The 20,767-nt window shown below is 49.2% G+C and overlaps 1 protein-coding gene and 1 long non-coding RNA gene across 2 annotated transcripts in view; one reads left to right on the top strand and one right to left on the bottom strand.

The window, feature by feature from the left end:
* The window catches only part of LOC142469126 (uncharacterized), a 194,493-nt gene that overhangs the window by 104,741 nt on the left and 68,985 nt on the right, over positions 1-20,767 (top strand). The window lies entirely within an intron of this gene.
* On the bottom strand, positions 1,168-17,288 carry FBXO22 (F-box protein 22). Its single transcript, XM_075576048.1, has 8 exons — positions 16,905-17,288; positions 12,063-12,207; positions 11,336-11,423; positions 7,859-7,954; positions 6,052-6,216; positions 5,434-5,599; positions 3,629-4,004; positions 1,168-1,420 (listed from the first exon to the last, which is right to left on the bottom strand). The coding sequence occupies exons 1-8, from the start codon at positions 17,045-17,047 to the stop codon at positions 1,370-1,372; spliced, it is 1,230 nt and encodes a 409-aa protein (XP_075432163.1). The 5' UTR covers positions 17,048-17,288; the 3' UTR covers positions 1,168-1,369.

Raw genomic sequence — 20,767 nt, 5'->3', positions numbered from 1 at the left:
GGTTCTATGCTGGTTCTCACTAGTGCACCTCCAGTTTGTCGATGTCTTCATTACATAACAATACAAGCAGCTTGTGAAGCCTCCCCGGTTATGGTCGCACGAGCCGGGAAGCACTCACCCCGACATACCTTATCAAAAAAATACATTCTACTTCTGGCTTTCCTAATGAAGAACCATGTGTAGTTAGAAAGTTTGTAACGTATCAACCATCTGCTGGTCCAATACAAGGAATCACCCTCAACCATCGCTAGGCCAACCGACTCCCCCTAATCACTTGCCCAACCCGCTCCACATCGCTCGCCCAATCCCCTTCCCCCTCTCATGGCTCGCCCAACACACTACCCCTCCCCCACCCAACCTGCTACCCAATCACTCACCCAACCTGCTACCCCCCCCTCCCTTTGCTCCCCAAACCTGCTACCCTCTCCCCCACCCCATGCTTGCCAAACCCACTCCCCCCTCACCACTTTACTACATTCCACCACCTTAAAATCCAATCGCAAACATCACAACTTGTTCATCAGTCTATGTAGGGCAGGGTCAAAGGCCTTGCTAAAATCTAGGTAAGCCAGATCTACTGCTCCACCCTGATTTATTAGCTTAGTCACCCAGTCAAAAATTAAATCAGCTATGCTTGTTTGACATGATTCTCTCCTCCATCCCCCCGTGAATTCATGGTCCCTGATTGGAGATTGGACTTTAGATATACAACTTTCACTCCCCCGCAGCGTGTCTATTTATTTCCCCACATCCGACATCAGCCCCACTGGCCTGTACTTACCTGCCACTTCCCTACATCCACTTGTGAGGTGGGACTGCTCTTGTCCAGTCATCTGAAACTACACCAGTGACTGGTAACGAGCGGTGTTAACGGTTTCAGCACACCCCTAAGCTTTCCTGCTTATCTGAATCTCTCTATTTCCCCCGTACTCTTCCGCCTTCCTATTTGATCAGATTTCTATTTAAGCTGCATTCTTCCCCTGGATAGTTACCCTGCTGTAGTGTCTCACCCAATCACTACCTCTTGCAGTTGGCTTTAGCCCGACGCATTTCACTGGCCCGCTCAGCTACTTTAAACACTTGCTAATGAAGTATCGGAACTTGTCACCAAGCCTTCTAGTTCACCTCCAAGATAGAGACAGACACTTTTGTAACAATGAACAAGGGCAAGTTAGAACGAGGCTTTAATGGACATTATTACATTGGGATTAGGATAGCCGCATCGGACCGCGAATATGTCATCCTATTTCACAAGCTATTTAAAACGATAAGACAATCCATCTTCCAATTATCACCATGGCAGCTTCATCGCCTCCAAATGCCCGATGAGCCACTGCAGGTTCACTTTAGACGTACACGTCCGCCTTCACTACTTCCTCATATATTGTGTACGACGACAGTAAAATACATGGACATTTTCCTACCGAAATGAAGCACAGAAAACATGATTCTACAGCTAGGCCTAAAATCCCACAGCTAGCGTTTACCCGCACCCGAAAAAGTGCAACAATGTCAAGACAGTGGAATTGTCCGTAGTATAGCGATTTAAACATGACAGCGTAGGTCGGAAACGCTGATATCGGCAAACTGTAAAGCGACACAATATCTATGCACACAGCGGGCCCAAAACCCGAACAAAGGCGGCAAGCTATGGAAGGTTAAAGATGCCGTCTCTCCTAGGACTAACATGACAGCGGTGACACATGAAGGGGTTAAATACGGGCGAGTGACGCGGCTACATAAATAAGAAATCTAGACGGATTTTGAAATGTTTTTAAACCTGGGACATGGAGGGGGTTTCATCGCCTCTGGCTGCTCCCTTCTGTGTGCGATGAGACCCGGGAGGGGGCTGGTATCTCTAAGTGATATCTCTGTGTGCCGAGACCCGGGAGAGAAGGGGGGGGGGGGGTTGGGAGTCTCCTGTGGCTGCTCCCTTCTGTGTGATATCAGTGTGTGCTGAGCAGGAGTTTGCACAGGCAAAGCCCCCTCGCTCCTCCCTCATCTGCATTGGCTCGGACAGGGGGCACTACAGGCAGAGTAAACACTGGATTGACAAGAGCTCCCCCCCCCCCCAGACCAAAGTGAACAAATGGACAGTGTAATGTTTAATGGGTTAAACATGTCGGGTTTTTTTGCAGTCAGACAAGTATTTTGGGATCATTATTCAAACGTATCCTTTCCACGGTTACACACAACTTTGGTTCCCATCTTTCTCCCAATGTCTTTTGGCGATAAGCTGGCCAGGCAGCTCCGTTTGCCAAGTATGGAGCCATCGTTCATCAAACAGATGACAGAAGTAGCGGATATCAGTAGTTCCCGGAGAAATGACAAACCTATGAAATATTCCTGCGTTGCACAGAAGTAAACGTGTCACATTGTGGGCGACGGGTTTTAAGGAAGCCAGCGACACAGAAGTTATTTGCTTGCTCTTCCCCTCGCAGTCTGTTTATTTTAAACAAGGGGTGAGCCACTCCAGTCCTCAAGGGCCACAAACAGGTCAGGTTTTCAAGATATCAATGCTTCAGCACAGGTGGTTCTATCAGTGGCCCACTCGAAGACTGGGCCACCTGTGCTGAAGGAGAGACATCCTTAAGACCTGACCTGTTGGTGGCCCTTGAGGGCTGACGTTGCCCACTCCTGGTTAAGTTGTTTTCAATATCGTTTTTCTGCAAACCAACAGGGATTGCACCGATAACCCATTAAAATCCCAATTTGTACTGGGCTAGGCTTTGTGTGTGGTCTGGGGGCATCCCGTCCTTAACCCCAGACTAGGGGAGCAATATGGCCGCCAGCAGACATTACAACATATCTATGACATGTGCCATTATTAATTGCCCGCTATTTGACCATGTTTGTCCTGCGTGGCAGAGGGTATGTTTTCTCTCACTTTCCTTTAGAGGAAGCCACTGCTTAAAAAGGGACTTATCTTCCCCTAATCTCTTTAGTGACTAAACTGCGGAACATACAGGCCCATTTATAATCCAGACTCTACCAACCGTTTTATTTGGCAACATCGTTCGTTTAGAGAGCTAAAGACGAGGACAATATGTATTAAACAGAGCTACATCTAGAACGGGAGCACATGTGCGCATTTTACTCTGAGGGCAGCCGCATCCTCCCAGGTAATTATATTAGATGTTTTTTGCCGCTTGTGACACTGAACCGTTAAAGGAGCAATCCAATCCGGCTTTTATTTTCTTATACATCGGAGTGAAATATGAGCTGAACCCCATTCATTTCAGCTCCGGGGACCCCGTTTCCCGAGATAAAGACCTCAAAAGGGGGCGCCGGTATCTCCTGCAAGTTTAAAGCGCACGCGTCACGTGGGCCAAGAGGATGCCACGAGGATGCCACACCGGGTGACATCACAGCATCCCATTGGCCCGCAGAAGCTTTGATAAAAGCAGCTATGTGAACCCCAGCCGGCGAGCCAGAGTGGCTACCGGCGCCCCCTACGGAAGTATCTGGGGAATGTCGTTGACTTTGGTGGCGTGTGGCGCTGCGCCTTGCACGGAGGACAGGATGTGCGTTGCAATGATACTGGGTGGCCTGCGCGGTCCTACTCACTAACGCCGTTTAAAAGCACTGGGATCTACTTAGCGGATCCAAAATGAATGATGCTCATCACCGTGGTGTAGCTGTGCAGCAGGTCGTCCTTAACGTCCTTGCATTCGCGCAGCGTGAAATTCCCGCTCACTATCCGATCGCAGCCGATCTCGCCGTTGCCAAAGAACCCGAGCAGGGGGACGGCGGGGAAGTGCTTGCGGAACGCGTCGGCCTCCACGTTGCTCTTCTTGTAGTGCTGGCCCCCTCGGCCGACGCACGCGAACATGAGGCCCACGCTGTTCCGCTCCGGGATGTTGGCCGCTTTCAGCCGCTGGATGACCGACTCTGCCGTCCCCTCGTCGTACACACCCTGATCTAGGAGGACCGTTGCGGCCTGGATGCCCGGCCCACTGAAAGCCAGTCCCACCACGCCAATGCAGTCGGATCCCTGCGTCTTGCTGGGAAAACAAACAGCGAGCTTTAGTGCAGGAGCGGCGGTTAAAGTAAAAATAAGAGACGCCCATTACTTGATGGATTATGTTATAGTCATCCCTAAATATTGGAAATACATTAAGTTATTACCCAACATATGGCATGGTTTTTTTTATTGGCTAAACCCTCCCAAATTCCCAAGAGACGGACGTCACGGTTCTCTGTGTGCCGCCATGTTCAGTGTCCTGCGTCTCTATGCTGTCCGGCTGTCACCTCCTGTGAGGTCATTCTTAGCTCTGCCGGTGACAGGGAGCATTGGGTGACAGCAGAAAGTGGGGGTTGAATAGACGGGGATATTAATATAAAGTTCCCATGTCAGAGGGAGTTTCTTTATCAGCGACGTGTCCCCAGTGTTAGAAGTATCTCTGCTGCTGGGTCAGTGACAAGTAGTAAAGCCCTTTAGTGTGAACACAGCCTTTCACTTGTCTAGGAAATCATTGTTTCCCTTATTTTAGAGTGGGCTCAGGTCGTGGGCAAACCCCTTCCTTATATCATATATTTGAATATGGAGCACAGTTTGGAGCACCACTCCTTAGAAAAGACATTATGGAACTAGAGAGAGTGCAGAGAAGAGCCACCAAATTAATAAAGGGGATGGATAATCTGAATTATGAGAGGTAGCTAAATTAGATTTATTTACATTAGAAAAGAGGCGTCTAAGAGGGGATATGATAACTATATACAAATATATTCGGGGACAAAACAAGGAGCTTTCAAAAGAACTATTCATCCCACGGGCAGTACAAAGGACTCGGGGCCATCCCTTAAGGTTGGAGGAAAGGAAATTTCACCAGCAACAAAGGAAAGGGTTCTTTGCAGCAAGGGCAGTTACAATGTGGGATTCATTACCCATGGAGACTGTGATGATGGATACAATAAATTTGTTTAAAAAAGAAAGAAAAAGGTTGGACATCTTTTTAGAAAGGAAAGGTATACAGGGATATACCAAATAAGTATACATGGGAAGGATGCTGATCCAGGGATTAATCCGATTGCCAATTCTTGGAGTCAGGAAGGAATTTATTTTCCTCCTTATGAGATATCATTGGATGATATGACTCTGGGGTTTTCTGTTTGCCTTCCTCTGGATTAATAAGTAAGTATAGATATAGGATAAAGTATCTGTTGTATAAATTTAGCGTAGGTTGAAGTCGATGGACAAATTATTTTTCAACCATCTCTACGATGTGACCATGTAACATTAGACCAGGGGTGGACAACTCCAGTTTTCAAGGGCCACCAGCAGGTCTAGTTTTACGGATATCCCTGCTTCAGCACAAGTGGCTCAATCAGTCCCAGCACAAGTGGCTCAAGATTGAGACACGTGCTGAAGCAGGGATATCCTTGAAACTGGACGTGTGGGACCGGAGTTGGCCACCCCTGTATTAGACGTACTTTTCCGGTGAGTATGATGCCAGATGCTCCACCTGCCCTCCAGCGATGATGATGCTTTTCTCATTCAACGGGTTCAGTACTTGGTGCAGGAAACGAGTCGCTCCGTGCCGCCACGTGTTGTATCCGAAGATCAGGACCACCCGCAGGTCTGGGTTATTTTTAAGGCCTGCGAGACACACAGAGAGAGACACACAGAGAGAGACACACAGAGAGAGACACACAGAGTGAGACACACAGAGAGAGACACACAGAGAGAGACACACGAAATGAGAGGAGCCAGAAACACCATGTGCTACAGATCCCTCGGTGGCAAAGGGTTACTGAAAAATACCCTGACATTTCTATAACTCCTCCTATTACTCCATTTAACCCATCCTATTACCCCATATAACCCCTCCCTATAACTCCTCCTATTACCCCATATAACCCCTCCCTATAGCTCCCCTCCTAAAGGTGCCCAGCAGGGTGACTTTTATACTGGCTGCCCACGCGCGCTCTGTCGCAGGGCTGCCCACGCGCGCTCTGTCGCAGGGCTGCCCACGCGCGCTCTGTCGCAGGGCTGCCCACGCGCGCTCTGTCGCAGGAAGGTACATCTCTACACAGCGAGACGGAGCTTACCAGCCTCTTGGAGTTTATTTTCATCAAACACCTTATTCCTGGGGTCCTTATAAAAGTGGAACTTTTTGATTATGACACCATCGATTTTGGGTAAGAGCAAAGCGAAGCCAGACTCCCCGTCCTCTATCTCCTGGGGTCGGTTATTACCCGATCCCATCGGAGTCACTGCGGAAAGAGCACAGCGGTAATCTCCCACGTATTCAACGCATGTGTAATCTAGGAAGATTCAATCAGACCTCCCCTACAGGTAATGTAGAACAGGGGTGGGCAACTCCAGCCCTCAAGGGCCAGCAACAGGTCAGGTGTTCAGGATATCCCTGCTTCAGCACAGGTAGCTCAATCAGTGGCTCAGCCTCCAACTGCACCACCTGTGCTGAAGAACGAACAACAAACAGTTCAAAAGATACCAAGACACTAAATAAATGTACAAAAAAGGTATATTGAATCCAATACAGCATTGCAGCAAGATGGTAGTACAAGACTCGCATGCTCACAATAGTGTACACACAATTATATCAACATGCAATATAAAAAGGTAAGACACCGTAGCAGAAACAATGAAAGAATAACAGGCCGACATCCCAGTGAATGAGACTCGCCATTCCGGGGCTTTATCAAGAGTGTGCATTTTGATAATATGTAAGCGTTGTGTGTATACTATTGTGAACACTCGAGTCTTGTACTACAATGTCACTGCAATGTTGTGTTGATTATTGATTTAGTGTGTTGGCGTGTATTGGACTGTTTACCTGCATGTGTAGGTTGCTCCATCTAAGGTTACCTTTGGATTATAGGGTGCTGCTATTTGGGGGTGTGGAGGACCCAGATGGATACCATGCTAAGGCCGGCGGGGATTGGCACACTGGCTGCTCGCAAATTGATATTGGCGAATTGGCTGAAACAGTTCCCACCAAAGTATCAATCAATGATGATCAGTGAAACGTTTGATACACATTTCGATCTCTCTAACAGAGCCGGGAAATTTATACCCACATGGAAACCATATTAGAAGGACTTGCCTGCAGCAGTGTTTAAAGCCAGGGCTCAGTTTAAATACTCTGAGTGGGTATCAGCTGCCTTACTGAGGGGGCAGACTACCGCCGAGCCAGACACCCGCAGAGCGGGGCAACAAAGCCATATACTTTTATCAGATGTTTTGGACAACAGACTCTTACTATGCAAGTTGATATTTGCATTTATTAGTTCTGTTTATTACAATTCTTTCACCCTCGGTGTGCCCTGTGCTGTCTTTTTTCTGTGATCGGCCTATCTGCGGATTTATCCTCCGGTGGACACCCGTGGAGGAGGGCAACACCTCCACTTACAAGAGCTGCAAGAGGGGGAGAGCTGACCACCTTCAGGGGCTTTTTGGAAGAGCGCACAATTGGTTAGAAAAGGAAGTAGGTTTTAAAAAATAAATGAATGAATGAATAAACCAAGACGCCTGGCCAAGATATACGGCGTGCCGATTTTATATTAAAGCAGGAACATTGCAGGGACATTTGTTCTGTAGCTGGAACCGGTGGTTGCCATATATTACTTTTATTTTTAGGTGTCTATAATATCGATGTTATATAACTGTGAATTCGTGTGAACACCGGTTTTATATTACACTCACTTGCAAAAAAGATATTTGTATAAAAACATAATAAAATAAAGAGTAAAGGAGGTAAATATCTATTTATAGTACCGCTGCAGGGCCCCACGCACGTGCAAAGTTTCGCTACGCATGACGGTATATTGCTGTGCAGGAACCCCGTGGCCGTGACAGAGTTACCAATACAGGCAGGGACCCAAGTTTGGTTACCTACGATTCCTGGCGTGGCGAGGCCGAGTATGTGGCACCCTCGCGGCAGCAGCTTTTCTAGCGTGGCCGCCGTTTCCGCGCCGTTTTTCTTTCTAGCTGCAGAGAAAGTTAAAGGGTCAGTTCCACATGGTGACAGATCAGGGAAGCGGCGTGAACCTCGCAACACGGCTTAGTGACCCAATATCCGTGGCAGGCCTCGCAACATGGCTTAGTTACCCAATGTCCGTGGCAGCTCTCGCAACATGGCTTAGTGACCCAATGTCCGTGGCAGGCCTCGCAACATGGCTTAGTTACCCAATGTCCGTGGCAGGCCTCGCAACATGGCATAGTGACCCAATGTCCGTGGCAGGCCTCGCAACATGGCTTAGTGACCCAATGTCCGTGGCAGCTCTCGCAACATGGCTTAGTTACCCAATGTCCGTGGCAGGCCTCGCAACACGGCTTAGTGACCCAATGTCCGTGGCTGGCCTCGCAACATGGCTTAGTGACCCAATGTCCGTAGCAGCTCTCACAACACGGCTTAGTGACCCAATGTCCGTGGCAGCTCTCGCAACACGGCTTAGTGACCCAATGTCCGTGGCAGGTTTCACAACACAGCGTAGTGACCCAATGACCGTGGCAAGTTTCACAACACAGCGTAGTGACCCAATGACCGTGGCAAGTTTCACAACACAGCGTAGTGACCAATGACCGTGGCAAGTTTCACAACACAGCGTAGTGACCCAATGACCGTGGCAGGTCCCCGACAGCCTAGGACGTTTGGTCACGCCCACATGCCACAGCCAAGCCGCCACTCACAGCACCGCAGAGACATCGCAGGTGTCTGTGTCACCGCCAAGGTAACCCCCTTACCGTAAAAAACCCTAAAAACCTAAACCCCTTATCCATAAAGCCCTGATCTTAACCTGTAACACTAATGCTACCCCCTAACCTATAAACATTAACCGTAAAATTCCCTACCCGAAAAACGCCAGGCGGGCGCGGGGGAGCACAGGCGAGGGACAGGCGGGCACGGGGGAGCACAGGCGAGGGACAGGCGGGTGCGGAGCGAGGGACAGGCGGGCGCGGGGCGGGGGAGCACAGGCGAGGGACAGGCGGGTGCGGAGCGAGGGACAGGCGGGCGCGGGGCGGGGGAGCACAGGCGAGGGACAGGCGGGCGCGGGGGACAGGAGGGCGCGGGGCGGGGGAGCACAGGCGAGGGACAGGCGGGCGCGGGGCGGGGGAGCACAGGCGAGGGACAGGCGGGTGCGGAGCGAGGGACAGGCGGGCGCGGGGCGGGAGGAGCACAGGCGAGGGACAGGCGGGTGCGGAGCGAGGGACAGCGGGCGCGGGGGACAGGTGGGCGCAGGGCGGGGGAGCACAGGCGAGGGACAGGCGGGCGCGGGGGACAGATGAGCGCAGGGCGGGGGAGCACAGGCGGGCACGGGGGACAGGTGGGCGCAGGGCGGGAGAACAGGCGAGGGACAGGCGGGTGCGGAGCGAGGGACAGGCGGGCGCGGGGGACAGGTGGGCGCAGGGCAGGAGAACAGGCGAGGGACAGGCGGGTGCGGGGGACAGGTGGGCGCAGGGCAGGAGAACAGGCGAGGGACAGGCGGGTGCGGAGCGAGGGACAGGCGGGTGGGGAGCGAGGGACAGGCGGGTGCGGAGCGAGGGACAGGCGGGTGCGGAGCGAGGGACAGGCGGGTGCGGAGCGAGGGACAGGCGGGTGCGGAGCGAGGGACAGGCGGGTGCGGAGCGAGGGACAGGCGGGTGCGGAGCGAGGGACAGGCGGGTGCGGAGCGAGGGACAGGCGGGTGCGGAGCGAGGGACAGGCGGGTGCGGAGCGAGGGACAGGTGGGCGCAGGGCGGGGGAGCACAGGCAAGGGACAGGTGGGCGCGGGGGGACAAAACCACAATTATCAAAAAAGATTAGAATAAAACAAGCCCGAAATAGAAACTTCTTCATTTTTACACAGGAAGAAAAGAAACGGAAATGGTTACGGTGAAGGAATACAATCTTTGTAAAGACGCCGATTACTCAGTTTTTTATATATATATATATATATATATATATATATATATATATATATATATATATATATATATATATATATATATATATCTCAAATGGAAATATTCCTGTATGCTCATTTGCATGTCTTAGACAGGTCTGCAACCCCGCCTTTCACCATTATCACCCAGCACTTCCACTGCAGCAAGGGATTCTGGGAAATGACATGCAAATTAGCACAATGCCACTTTTTGCTTCAAAACCATTTTAAATATGGTTCCCAATAGGCTTAAGCTTGCTGCATGGTCACAGCTTTAAGCACAGCCAATAAACCCACCCACAGACAGCCGTTTCGACCTTAATGGGTCTCATCAGTGTGGGGTTGGTTACACTGGCTATGCAAAGCTGAAGCGATGCATATAATATCTGATGTGGAATTGCAACGCACTGATCAGCTTCGATATATACAAAGAAAACAGATTGTTGCTAAAGACGCGTACAGTACTGGGTTGTAGGATTTAACAGGGTGAGACCTGAAAAGGTATTTCTTAGAAAATGTACAATGGTGCAATCAGTGTATAACACCCTGCAGCTCTCTTGCACCCCGCGTACTAAGTACCAAGTAGCTTTTGGGGAGCGCAGATGTCACCATATGTGGGAAAAAATATAATAGTCTAGTAATTTCCAAATTAAACGACAACTAGGTATTCACAGAAATGGGGACTAAGCCTGCAACCCTGCACCCCGCGTAATAACCCCGCACAATAACCTCGCGGCCCAACCCTGCACCCCGCGCAATAACCCCGTGGCCCAACCCCGCACCCCGCGTAATAACCCGCACCCCGCGTATTAACTCCCCGGCGCTCTGTACACTGATTTGTTTTTTATTGCCGTCTGCCCCATAGAGCTTACAATCTAATTTTGGTGCCTGACGCTCAGGGAGACGAGGTGGGAAGAAGCCGACACTGGGATTCAAACCGGAGTCACCCACTTCAAAGGCAGTGGCATTACCACAGAGCTGCTCCGTCAGTCCCCCAATCTGATGCCAACATCACTAGAATTGAGGATTTTCACAGTGAATTTTGCGCTGACAGAGGAAACCCGCAGAGCTGCGGTAACATCAGTGCCTCCTCCCCTGAGCGAGGACAGGGGGTCTCTACTCCCGTCATCAAGAACCACCAACAGGACAGGTTCTCAGGATATCCCTGCTTCAGCACTGGTGGCTCAGACACCTGAGCTGAAGCAGGGACTGATTGAGGCACCTTCAGGTTATCCCAGCTTCAGCACATGTGGCTCAGTCAAAAACTGAGCCTCTGATTGAGCCACCTGTGCTGAAGCTGGGATATCCTGAGAACCTGGCCTGTTTGTGGATCTTGAGGACTGGAGTTGGCCGCCCTGCCCTAGGACGTGTTACCAGGATGGATTGTCCGACAAGGACATAAAACCGCAAACATATGTGCAGAACTAGAACATGGATTGGAGCTCACCTTTTTTTTGCGCACAGCTGTCTCCGTGCCCGCTAAATGTATCCGAGTCAGCTATGTACAGGAAAGTTTGAGGAATCGCGTGCACCTGCTGTAAGAGGAGGACAGGAGACAGGAAATGACTTCACAGCTGACTCCGTTCCACTCTGATTCATGGTTAGCGACGTATCGCAATATAAGCTCACATCATCACTATATCACATTATCCAGCAGCAGATACTTCTAACACAGGAAGTCCCCGGGTTGTCACTGTGATGTCATTTATGGTACAGGAAGTTCCAAGTGTGACAGACATTGGTGTGATGTCACAGAACGGTCAGCGCTCCCCAGGTGACAGGAAGATACGATGTCACTGACCCAGCAGCAGAGATACTTCTAACACTGGGGACATGTCGCTGATAAAGAAACTCCCTCTGACATGGGAACTTTATATTAATATCCCCCCGTCTATTCAACCCCCCGTCCTGCTGTCACCCAACGCTCCCTGTCACCGGCAGAGCCAGGAATGACCTCACAGGAGGTAACAGTCGGACAGCAGAGATGCGGGACACAGAGACCCGCGTCATCCCTCTCTTGGGAGGGTTAGCGGGATTACTGTGTGTTTCCAAATGATATTAAACACAGTTATTACCGGACATTGAGATGACCGTTTATCCTTAACCGGTGGTATAGCCTGTACGTTAATATGTATTGAGCCCAGAAATCCCCTGAATTGTGAAAGGTTACCCACCTCCAGCTCTTCTCTGACCACTTGGACCAGCGAGTGGCCAGCAGACTGCTCGTCGCAGGCAGAAGTCCCCGCGCAGGAGATCCAGGTCACCGTCTGACGCGTTTTCAGTTTTCGCCGGGCACAATCCCTCCATAATCTGCAGACGCTGAAACACACGAGTGACGTTCCAGATCCAGTAGGACGGGGCATGTGGGCATTTAGTCAAAAAAACATTAGCAAAGTCGCTACGTAACGTCGCAATATCTAAATATTGTCTCCATCACTATATATCTCTAGATTATATGAACAGTTTAATATGTTTCGTTTTGTTCTTCCCTTGTGTTACAATGAATACACATTCTGGTTTTACATATTTGCATTGTGTATGTTTAACATTGTACATGTGTGTTCATGGCAATGCAATATCCCCCAGCTCTTTACCCGCTGTGTCGGTATGCATTTATTGATTTTAAAATCATCCAATTAGTACTCTTCGTATTTTTTATGTCATTTCCGGGATCCTAATTAGTTGTTAGGTGTGACGGTGAGAGGGTAAACCAGGCTCACAATAAAGGTTAAGCCCGCTTGGTTACCTCTGATCCATGTATTGGGGGTTGGGAGTGTCAGCTCTTGAGCCCAGTGATTGTACATGCTTGTTGTAAAATTATGTGACAATAAAGAATGTGTTTTTACCTTTCCAGGAGTGCCAGCAAGCAGAGATCGCTGGGCTATGCGTTTCAAGGGGTGGGTTATACGGAGAAAGCGTTGTCAGAATGTGCCTAGCTAGTCGGGGTCCAGAGTTGATGGATGTCCCGGCAAAATCTCCACTTGAAAACGCTTGCGCGACTCACCGCTAAGATTCCCTGCTTCAGCACAGACCAGAAAGGTAAATGGGGCATAGGGATGTGAGGTGTCCCTGAACTTGTCCAAGGGTCCTAGGTTACGGGGGATACCCAGTTAATGCCCAGGTCACCTAGAACCTATATAGGGGTTCTAAGGTGCCCCAACCATACATAAGGTTTATAGTGTGTGGCGAAAATGGCTAGTAAGAAATAAGGTGCAGCATCTTATTCAATTCCCCATAGCAGAAAGACTTTAATAGAAATATACACTTTGAAAAATGTCCAAACAGTGTGTTTTAAAACATAAATACTTGTGCACAGTATTATGAGCTGGGTCTTTCTGGACCGATGTTCTGGGTGAGTCACCGGGCTACCAGCTTGGTGCCAGCGAGTCTACCCAGACATCGGACATGAAAGCCACCAGAGGCTGCCAGGTGTGAAGAACATTTGGGCAGGAGGTTTAGGCTTGAATGCCCACATCCTGAGGTGAATAGAAGTCCTCGGACTACCATTTGCCCCAGCAGACTGCGAGAAGCCTAAACCAGCAGGGGGCTTCTGCACACCAAGTGCTAGAGGTGGCAATCTTGCGCATGCCCTTGGCTGATTCAGAAGATCCGCTTGCCCGGCTTCAGAAGACTGGCAGCGCTCTGATTTGCAGGTAAGAAAGTTCCCACGCTGGGATTGGCTGGGGTATTTCATGAATGAACTCAGAAATACTATAAGAATCCCTCAGCCAATCCGGAGAGCAGATTCTAAGCGCCAGAACTGTAGCAGCAAATTTGAAACGGCCAAAAGATGCTCCGAAAGAAATAGCAGACACACCGGCTTCAGAAATCCGAGGGGGAATATTTTCTAAGTCCAGCTTTTTGGGAACAAGTTCTCAAAAAGGAAAGTAGCAGTCGCGGCTGGGATTGTAAACCGAATTAAGTACCAGGACCAACTCCCGGTGCCAACTCCTGGTGAAATGAGCCAACTCCCGGTGAAATTATTTCAGTACCTCTGGAGCAAAGACAGCGGTGGCGTGAGGAACTTCATGCCGATTTGAGTTCCCGGATATTTCGGGCTTCTTATGTAGTTTGTGCTCCACTGTGTGTGTGCCTTTTCATGCCAATACATTTCCAATTTATTTCACTTATGTTTTGCTCAATGTATGATCCAGATAAAAGGTGTAAATGCCTGGTCTCCCGCGACATTAGGTTCATGTTATCTCTGGGCGCCTGTGTTACCTACACATATCCTATTACTGGATACAGACACACAGACGCGCGCGCACACAAGCAGACGCGCGCGCACACAAGCAGACGCGCGCGCACACAAGCAGACGCGCGCAGAGAGAGACACAGACAGAGAGAGAGACATAGAGACGTCCCAAGGAGAATTGAAATGTGGGTATAAGAAATTAACAATATTTGTAGCACCGTCTTCCCTGGTGAGTGGTTGCACCATAATAAATAAAAATGTCACGTTGTGAGCACATTCACATGTCTCAGACAGGTCTGCAAGCCTGCCCTTCCCCATTATCTCTTAACATACTGCGCTTCCACTGCAGTCAGGGCTTCTGGGTAATGACATGCAAATTAGCTCCTGTGTCACTTTTAGCTTCTTGTCCATTGTAAAATGGACCTCCTCTATAAGCGTATGCTTGCCACATTACGCAGCTTTTTCAGCACAGTCTGGGTTAAAGTGCAGTCAGTAACCAGATTTAGTAGCTTAGACAGATTTTTCCACCTTTTGGGTTTCATCAGTGTCAGGTTAGTAACAGGCTCTGCAATGTGTACAGTACATGTATATATACCAGGCAGCCGAGAGCAGGATTTTCCCAGACAGGAAGATCAGCACTCTGTATGTGTATAGACGGGGGTGGCCGAAAATAAAATATTTAGGAGTCATATAAAAATTTTAGGTGCCAGCGCTGTTAGGAGCGTGGGGGTGCTATTGCAGCTATCCCGCTACCCCTCCAGTAGTCAGTGCTGTTTCACTGAGTGTATGTCAGTCTGTGTCTGTCTCTATCACCCTGTCTCCCTTCTGCCTCTAAACACATTGTATTTTCTCACCACCTATTCTCTCCTACCTCCTCTACAATCTGCTCACTCCACTGAAACAGCCCTCACTAAAATAACTAATGACCTCCATGCTGCCAAAGGTTATTACACTCTGCTCATATTGCTCAACCTCTCTGCAGCATTTGATACTGTTGCCCACCCTCTTCTTCACATTCTCCATACTCTTGGTATCCGTAACAAAGCTCTATCCTGGATCTCCTCTTACCTCTCCCATCGTACTTTCAGTGTCTCGCTTGCTAACACCTCATCCTCCCCTGTCAAGATCTCTGTGGGGGTACCCCAAGGGTCTGTCCTGGGACCTCTTCTCTTTTCCTACTCTGTGGCCTGATCACATCTCTAGGGTTAAAATATCACCTCTATGCTGATGACACACAAATATACCTTTTCAACCCCTGACCATACACCTGCTGTATAGACCAAAGCTTCTGAATGTCTCTCGGCTACTGTATATCATCCTAAATGGGCCTCTGCCGACTCAAACTTAACATGTCAAAAACAGAGCTCCTCATACTTCCTCCCAAGTCTGGCCCTACTGCCTCTTCTACATTACTGTCGGCAGTACTTTCATACACCTAGTATCACAAGCACGCTGCCTAGAGGTCACATTTGACTCCCCTCTCACATTCACAATGCAGGCCCTCATTCTCTCCCGTTTCAACTACTATAACCTCCTGCTGTCCGGTCTTCCTGCCTCTCACCTGTCTCCCCTACAATCTAGCAAATACACAGATTCCCAACAAGCTCTGAGAACCCCAACCATTACCACATAATATATATATATATATGCATATAAGTGTCAAAAGGAGTGCTAGTGGGCGTGGCCAAATGTATACAACAAAAAACAAACAAAGATGTCCAAAGCTACTTCCAATGTGACAAAAATATACAGTGCAATACCTACCTGCAATCTATCCTAAACGCTGCTGCCAGAATCACTCTACTCTTTCCTACATCTGTCTCAGCATCTCCCCTCCTGAAATCCCTCTCCTGGCTCCCTATCAAATCCTGTATTACTAACAATTTTCCTCCTCACTTTTAAGTCTTTACCCTCCTCTGCCCCTCCTTATACCTCACCCTAATATCTCACTATACACCGTCCCGACTCTTGCGTTCTGCCCAAGGATGTCTTCTCTCTACCCCCTTTGTATCTAAAGCCCTCTCCCACATAAAACCTCTCACTCACTGTCCCGCACCTCTGGAATGCCCTCCCCCTCAATATCCGGCTAGCACCCTCTCTCTCCACCTTTAAGACCCATCTAAAAACACATCTCTGTAACGAAGCATACGAGTAGCTCCGTGGCTGATACTATACATCTCATACATTGACCTTGGCCTCTTGCACGCGCACTTACAAGCGCACCCTGTCTCTGTAAGTTCTCCCTAATTACCACTTAGATTGTAAGCTCTTCGGGGCAGGGACTCCTTTTCCTAATGTTACTTCACGCCTGAGACGCTTATTCCCATTGTGTGTCACGGACATTACTGCCGTGAAGTGCTGTGAGCCTGGATGGCGCCATATAAAGCTATACATACACAGACTCCCTCACATCTCCGCCCCCAGTTCTACGATCCCCAAGCTCCTTTCACTGAGCTGCGCAGTGGTGACGACCTGTCAATTAGGCCAGAAATCCCTGCGCCCAGCACAGGTGCCCAGGGGATGAGGTGGGGGAGAAAGCTAATTTAAGGCACCCGGGGGGGGGGGGGGGGGGCGCATTTAATGCACTCGGGGGGAGAGGGGCGCATTTAGGGCGCCCAGAATTTTTCCACCCCTGTTTTTATAGATATAGATACGTTTCCTGGGCAGGAAGATTAACACAATAATATTGTATATATTATGGGGATGTGTGCAGCTATAGATTGGTGCATATGGATATAGGTAGGTGCATATATACCAGGCAGGAAGCCGAGCATTCTGTGTGTATATATAGGTAGGCGTGTATATAGTTAGGTGTATATACCAGGCCGCCCGGAGCAGGGCTTTCCCGGGCAGGAAGCCCAGCACTCTCTCCACCACCTCGGCCAGGTTGCTCAGCACGAAGGCCCCGCTGTTATCCTGCAGAAAGCTGCTCACCGGCTCCGGCTCCGGCTCGGTCCCCGCCATCCTCCCAGAACGACAACACGCTCACTTCCGCCGGAAGTTTCCGGTGCCATGGAAACCGCGGCCACACCCGCGGGGAGTCACGTGCTAGCAGCTCGGAGAGGCCATCTTTGGTTTGGGCAGGAAGGGCAGCAGAATGTGTGTGACACAGGCAGGGAGTTACAGCTGCAGTCCCACTGAGAGGCGGCATAATGTGCTACTCACCCAGCAGCACCTCCAGTATCACCAGCATCACACCCCTCAGTGTAACACCTTCTTACTAATACCAGCACCATCACACACACACACACACACCGTAATGTACATAGATGGGCCTATATAAATAAAGATATACATACATACATATTATCTGTCAGTTTTCATGATCTATTTGAGTGTATCTTGTGTGTCTCTTTTCATGTCTCTGTACCTATCTCGCTGTATCTCTCTTCTCTCATGTATCTGTGTGTTTCTGCTCTGTCTCACTGCCGCAGTGCTAGAGTCCTAAACAAAGGTGTGTGTGTCTATATATATCTATATCTATCTATATATATATAAAACTGAAATGTTTGTGGGTTTGTACATTTTCTGATTGGTTGGCGACTAGCCACACCTCTCGCTGTAGCCCTCTCCCATTGGCTGTGGGGGCGGTTTGCGATGACTCGGCGCTTCTCCTCACCCCCTGGCCCCGTCCTCACTGCTCCGAGCAAGAGGTAATGTCCTCCTCACTAGAGCGCCGGGGACAATGAGCGTCGTGCCCCGCACCCCCCCCCCCCCACCCCCCCCCCCCCCCCGCAGCACATCCGCACCCTCCTCGCAGCATCGGGCCCCCCGCAGCACACCCGCACCCCCCGCGCACACCAACAACACCCGCAACACCCGCAGTACCCCGGCACACCTTCCCCCCCCCGCAGCACACCCGAACCCCCCCAGCAGCACACCCGCACCCCCCCGCAGCATCAGGCCCCCCCGTAGCACACCCCCCCCCCAGCAACACACCCGCCCCCCCCTGCACACACCAACAACACCCGCAGCACCCCAGCACACCTTCCCCCCGCCCTCCCCGCAGCACCCCTACACCCCCCGCAGCACACCCGCACACCCGGGGGGTGGCAATGAGCATCGGGCCCCCCGCAGCACATCCGCACCCACGCAGCATCGGGCCCCCCGCAGCACCCCCGCACCCCGAGGGGGGGGGGGGCAATGAGTGTCGGGCCCTCTGGTCGCCAAGTGAAGACACGGAGCGGCATCTCCCGCGAGCAGTCATGAGGTCCAGCCGGACCTTCCGACGGAGGTGGTGCGGTGGGAGGCGGCGTGAGCTGATCTCCCGGTTTTCATCGATGGCTATTATACCTTACATGCTTATTTTAAATAGCGACACTGTAAGTGTGCATTTTTAAGGATCTTATAAATTGTATTTTATCATTTGATCTGTGCTATGTTCGTATTTTCGTTTTTGTCTTGCTGAGGATGTATTCTCAGAGTGAAGGAGCCAGTCTACAGTACATTTATTCCACGACCCACCATTGACCAACGCTGCTTGAACCCCTCTTATTTCCGGTGAGTAGGCTATACATAGGTGCCAAAGTTCACTAGGAATATTCCCTATACATCTGTACATCTACACTTAGAACTTTTCCTTGGGTTTTCTTCCCCCGTGCTCCCCCTGGATCGTGAGAAACCAGTTCTACAATTTGGGGAAGAGTGAAGACAACCCCACCAGAGGGGAAAAGCAGGGGGTTAAACACTTTGTATTTCTTTCTGCACTTGCTATTTCACGATTTATGCACTATATTATCACATAAAGTCACTTGTTATTTATTTGATTGATTAAGCACTTGTAGGGTGTTTAGCACCTTTATGTACACCAGGCATGTCAAACATGCGGCCCGCGGGCCGCATGCGGCCCGCCCCGGATATTTTTGCGGCCCGCTCACCGCGGGAGAAGTGAGCGCGGGTGTGGAGGAAGCGAGTAGCACGGACAGAAGTAAAATCTGTCCTGCAGGGGCTGGAGGAGTACGGTGGCCGGGTGCAGTCAATCTGCACTCGTGCCGTGTGTGGGAGGACACGGGGGCGGAGTCAAAACCCCGGCGGAGAGACTGCATTCTCCTTGAAGCCTGGTAAGTGAGAGAGCGTGTGTGGGAGGACACGGGGGCGGAGTCAAACCCCGGCGGAGAGACTGCATTCTCCTAGAAGCCTGGTAAGTAAGTAAGTGTGTGTGTGTGTGTGTGTTTTTTGCTGCCTATGGGCGGAAACTGCTCTGCTGCCTGCTCATCGGTACTCCTCCTGCTCAAAGGCAATAATGCAGACAGCTCTGCTGTGTTATTAAGTGGTAATATTGCTCTTAGTGCAGCTGGAAGCATCTGTGGGTTTTAGTTGTATGGTGTATGGTTGTGTGTGTATATATCTGTGTATATATCTGTGTATGTGTATGTGTGTGTGTGTGTGTGTGTATATCTGTGTGTGTGTGTGTGTGTATATCTGTGGGTGTGTGTATATCTATGTGTGTATATCTGTGTGTATATATCTGTGTGCATATATCTGTGTGTGTGTATATATCTGTGTGTGTGTGTGTGTGTGTGTATATATCTCTGTGTGTGTGTATATATATATCTGTGTGTGTGTGTGTGTGTGTGTTTATATCTGTTGTGTGTGTGTGTGTGGTGTGTATATATATCTGTGTGTGTGTGTGTGTTTATATCTTTGTGTGTATATATCTGTGTGTGTGTGTATATATCTGTGTGTGTATATATCTGTGGTGTGTATATATCTGTATGTGTATGTGTGTATATCTGTGTGTGTGTATCTCTGTGTGTGTGTATATGTGTGTGTGTGTGTGTGTGTGCGTGTATATATATCTGTGTGTGTATCTCTGTGTGTGTATATGTGTGTGTGTGTGTATATATCTGTGTGTGTGTGTGTGTGTGTGTGTGTATATATCTGTGTATGTGTGTGTATATATCTGTGTATGTGTGTGTGTATATATCTGTGTATGTGTGTGTGTGTATATATCTGTGTATGTGTGTGTGTGTATATATCTGTGTATGTGTGTGTGTATATATCTGTGTATGTGTGTGTGTATGTGTGTGTGTGTATATATCTGTGTGTATATATCTGTGTATATGTGTGTGTATATCTGTGTGTATATCTCTCTTGTGTATATATCTGTGTGTGTATATATCTGTGTGTGTATAATCTGTGTGTGTATATATCTCTGTGTGTGTGTGTGTGTGTGTGTATAATATATATATATATATATATATATATATATATATATAATCTGTGTGTGTATATATCTGTGTGTGTGTGTATATTTATATCTGTGTGTGTGTGTGTATATATCTGTGTGTGTGTTTATATCTGTGTGTGTGTGTGTGTGTGTGTGTGTGTATATATCTGTGTGTGTGTGTTTATATCTGTGTGTGTATATATCTGTGTGTGTGTATATCTGTATGTGTATGTGTGTATATATCTGTGTGTGTATATATCTGTGTGTGTGTGTGTATATATCTCTGTGTGTGTATATATCTCTGTGTGTGTATATATCTTTGTGTGTGTATCTCTGTGTGTGTGTATATGTGTGTGTGTGTGTGTGTGTGTGTGCGTGTATATATATCTGTGTGTGTATTATATGTGTGTGTGTGTGTGTATATATCTGTGTGTGTGTGTATATATATCTCTGTGTGTGTATATATCTGTGTGTGTGTTTGTGTGTATCTGTGTGTGTGTGTGTATATATATCTC

This window comes from Ascaphus truei, chromosome 18 (assembly GCF_040206685.1).
Source record: "Ascaphus truei isolate aAscTru1 chromosome 18, aAscTru1.hap1, whole genome shotgun sequence".
NCBI lineage: Eukaryota > Metazoa > Chordata > Amphibia > Anura > Ascaphidae > Ascaphus > Ascaphus truei.
The sequence above is the reverse complement of the archived record's forward strand: the minus strand, read 5'-3'. Positions and strand labels throughout refer to the sequence as shown.

What these genes read in the sequence shown, in the direction of transcription:
- FBXO22 (XM_075576048.1), bottom strand. Translation starts at nt 17,047, where the DNA reads ATGGCGGGGACCGAGCCGGAGCCGGAGCCGGTGAGCAGCTTTCTGCAG. An exon ending in TGGTCAGAGAAGAGCTGGAG is followed by an intron (nt 11,424 to 12,062) that starts GTGGGTAACCTT and finishes CTCCTCTTACAG; the next exon opens with CAGGTGCACGCGATTCCTCA. An exon ending in CGCCACGCCAGGAATCGTAG is followed by an intron (nt 6,217 to 7,858) that starts GTAACCAAACTT and finishes CTCTTTCCGCAG; the next exon opens with TGACTCCGATGGGATCGGGT.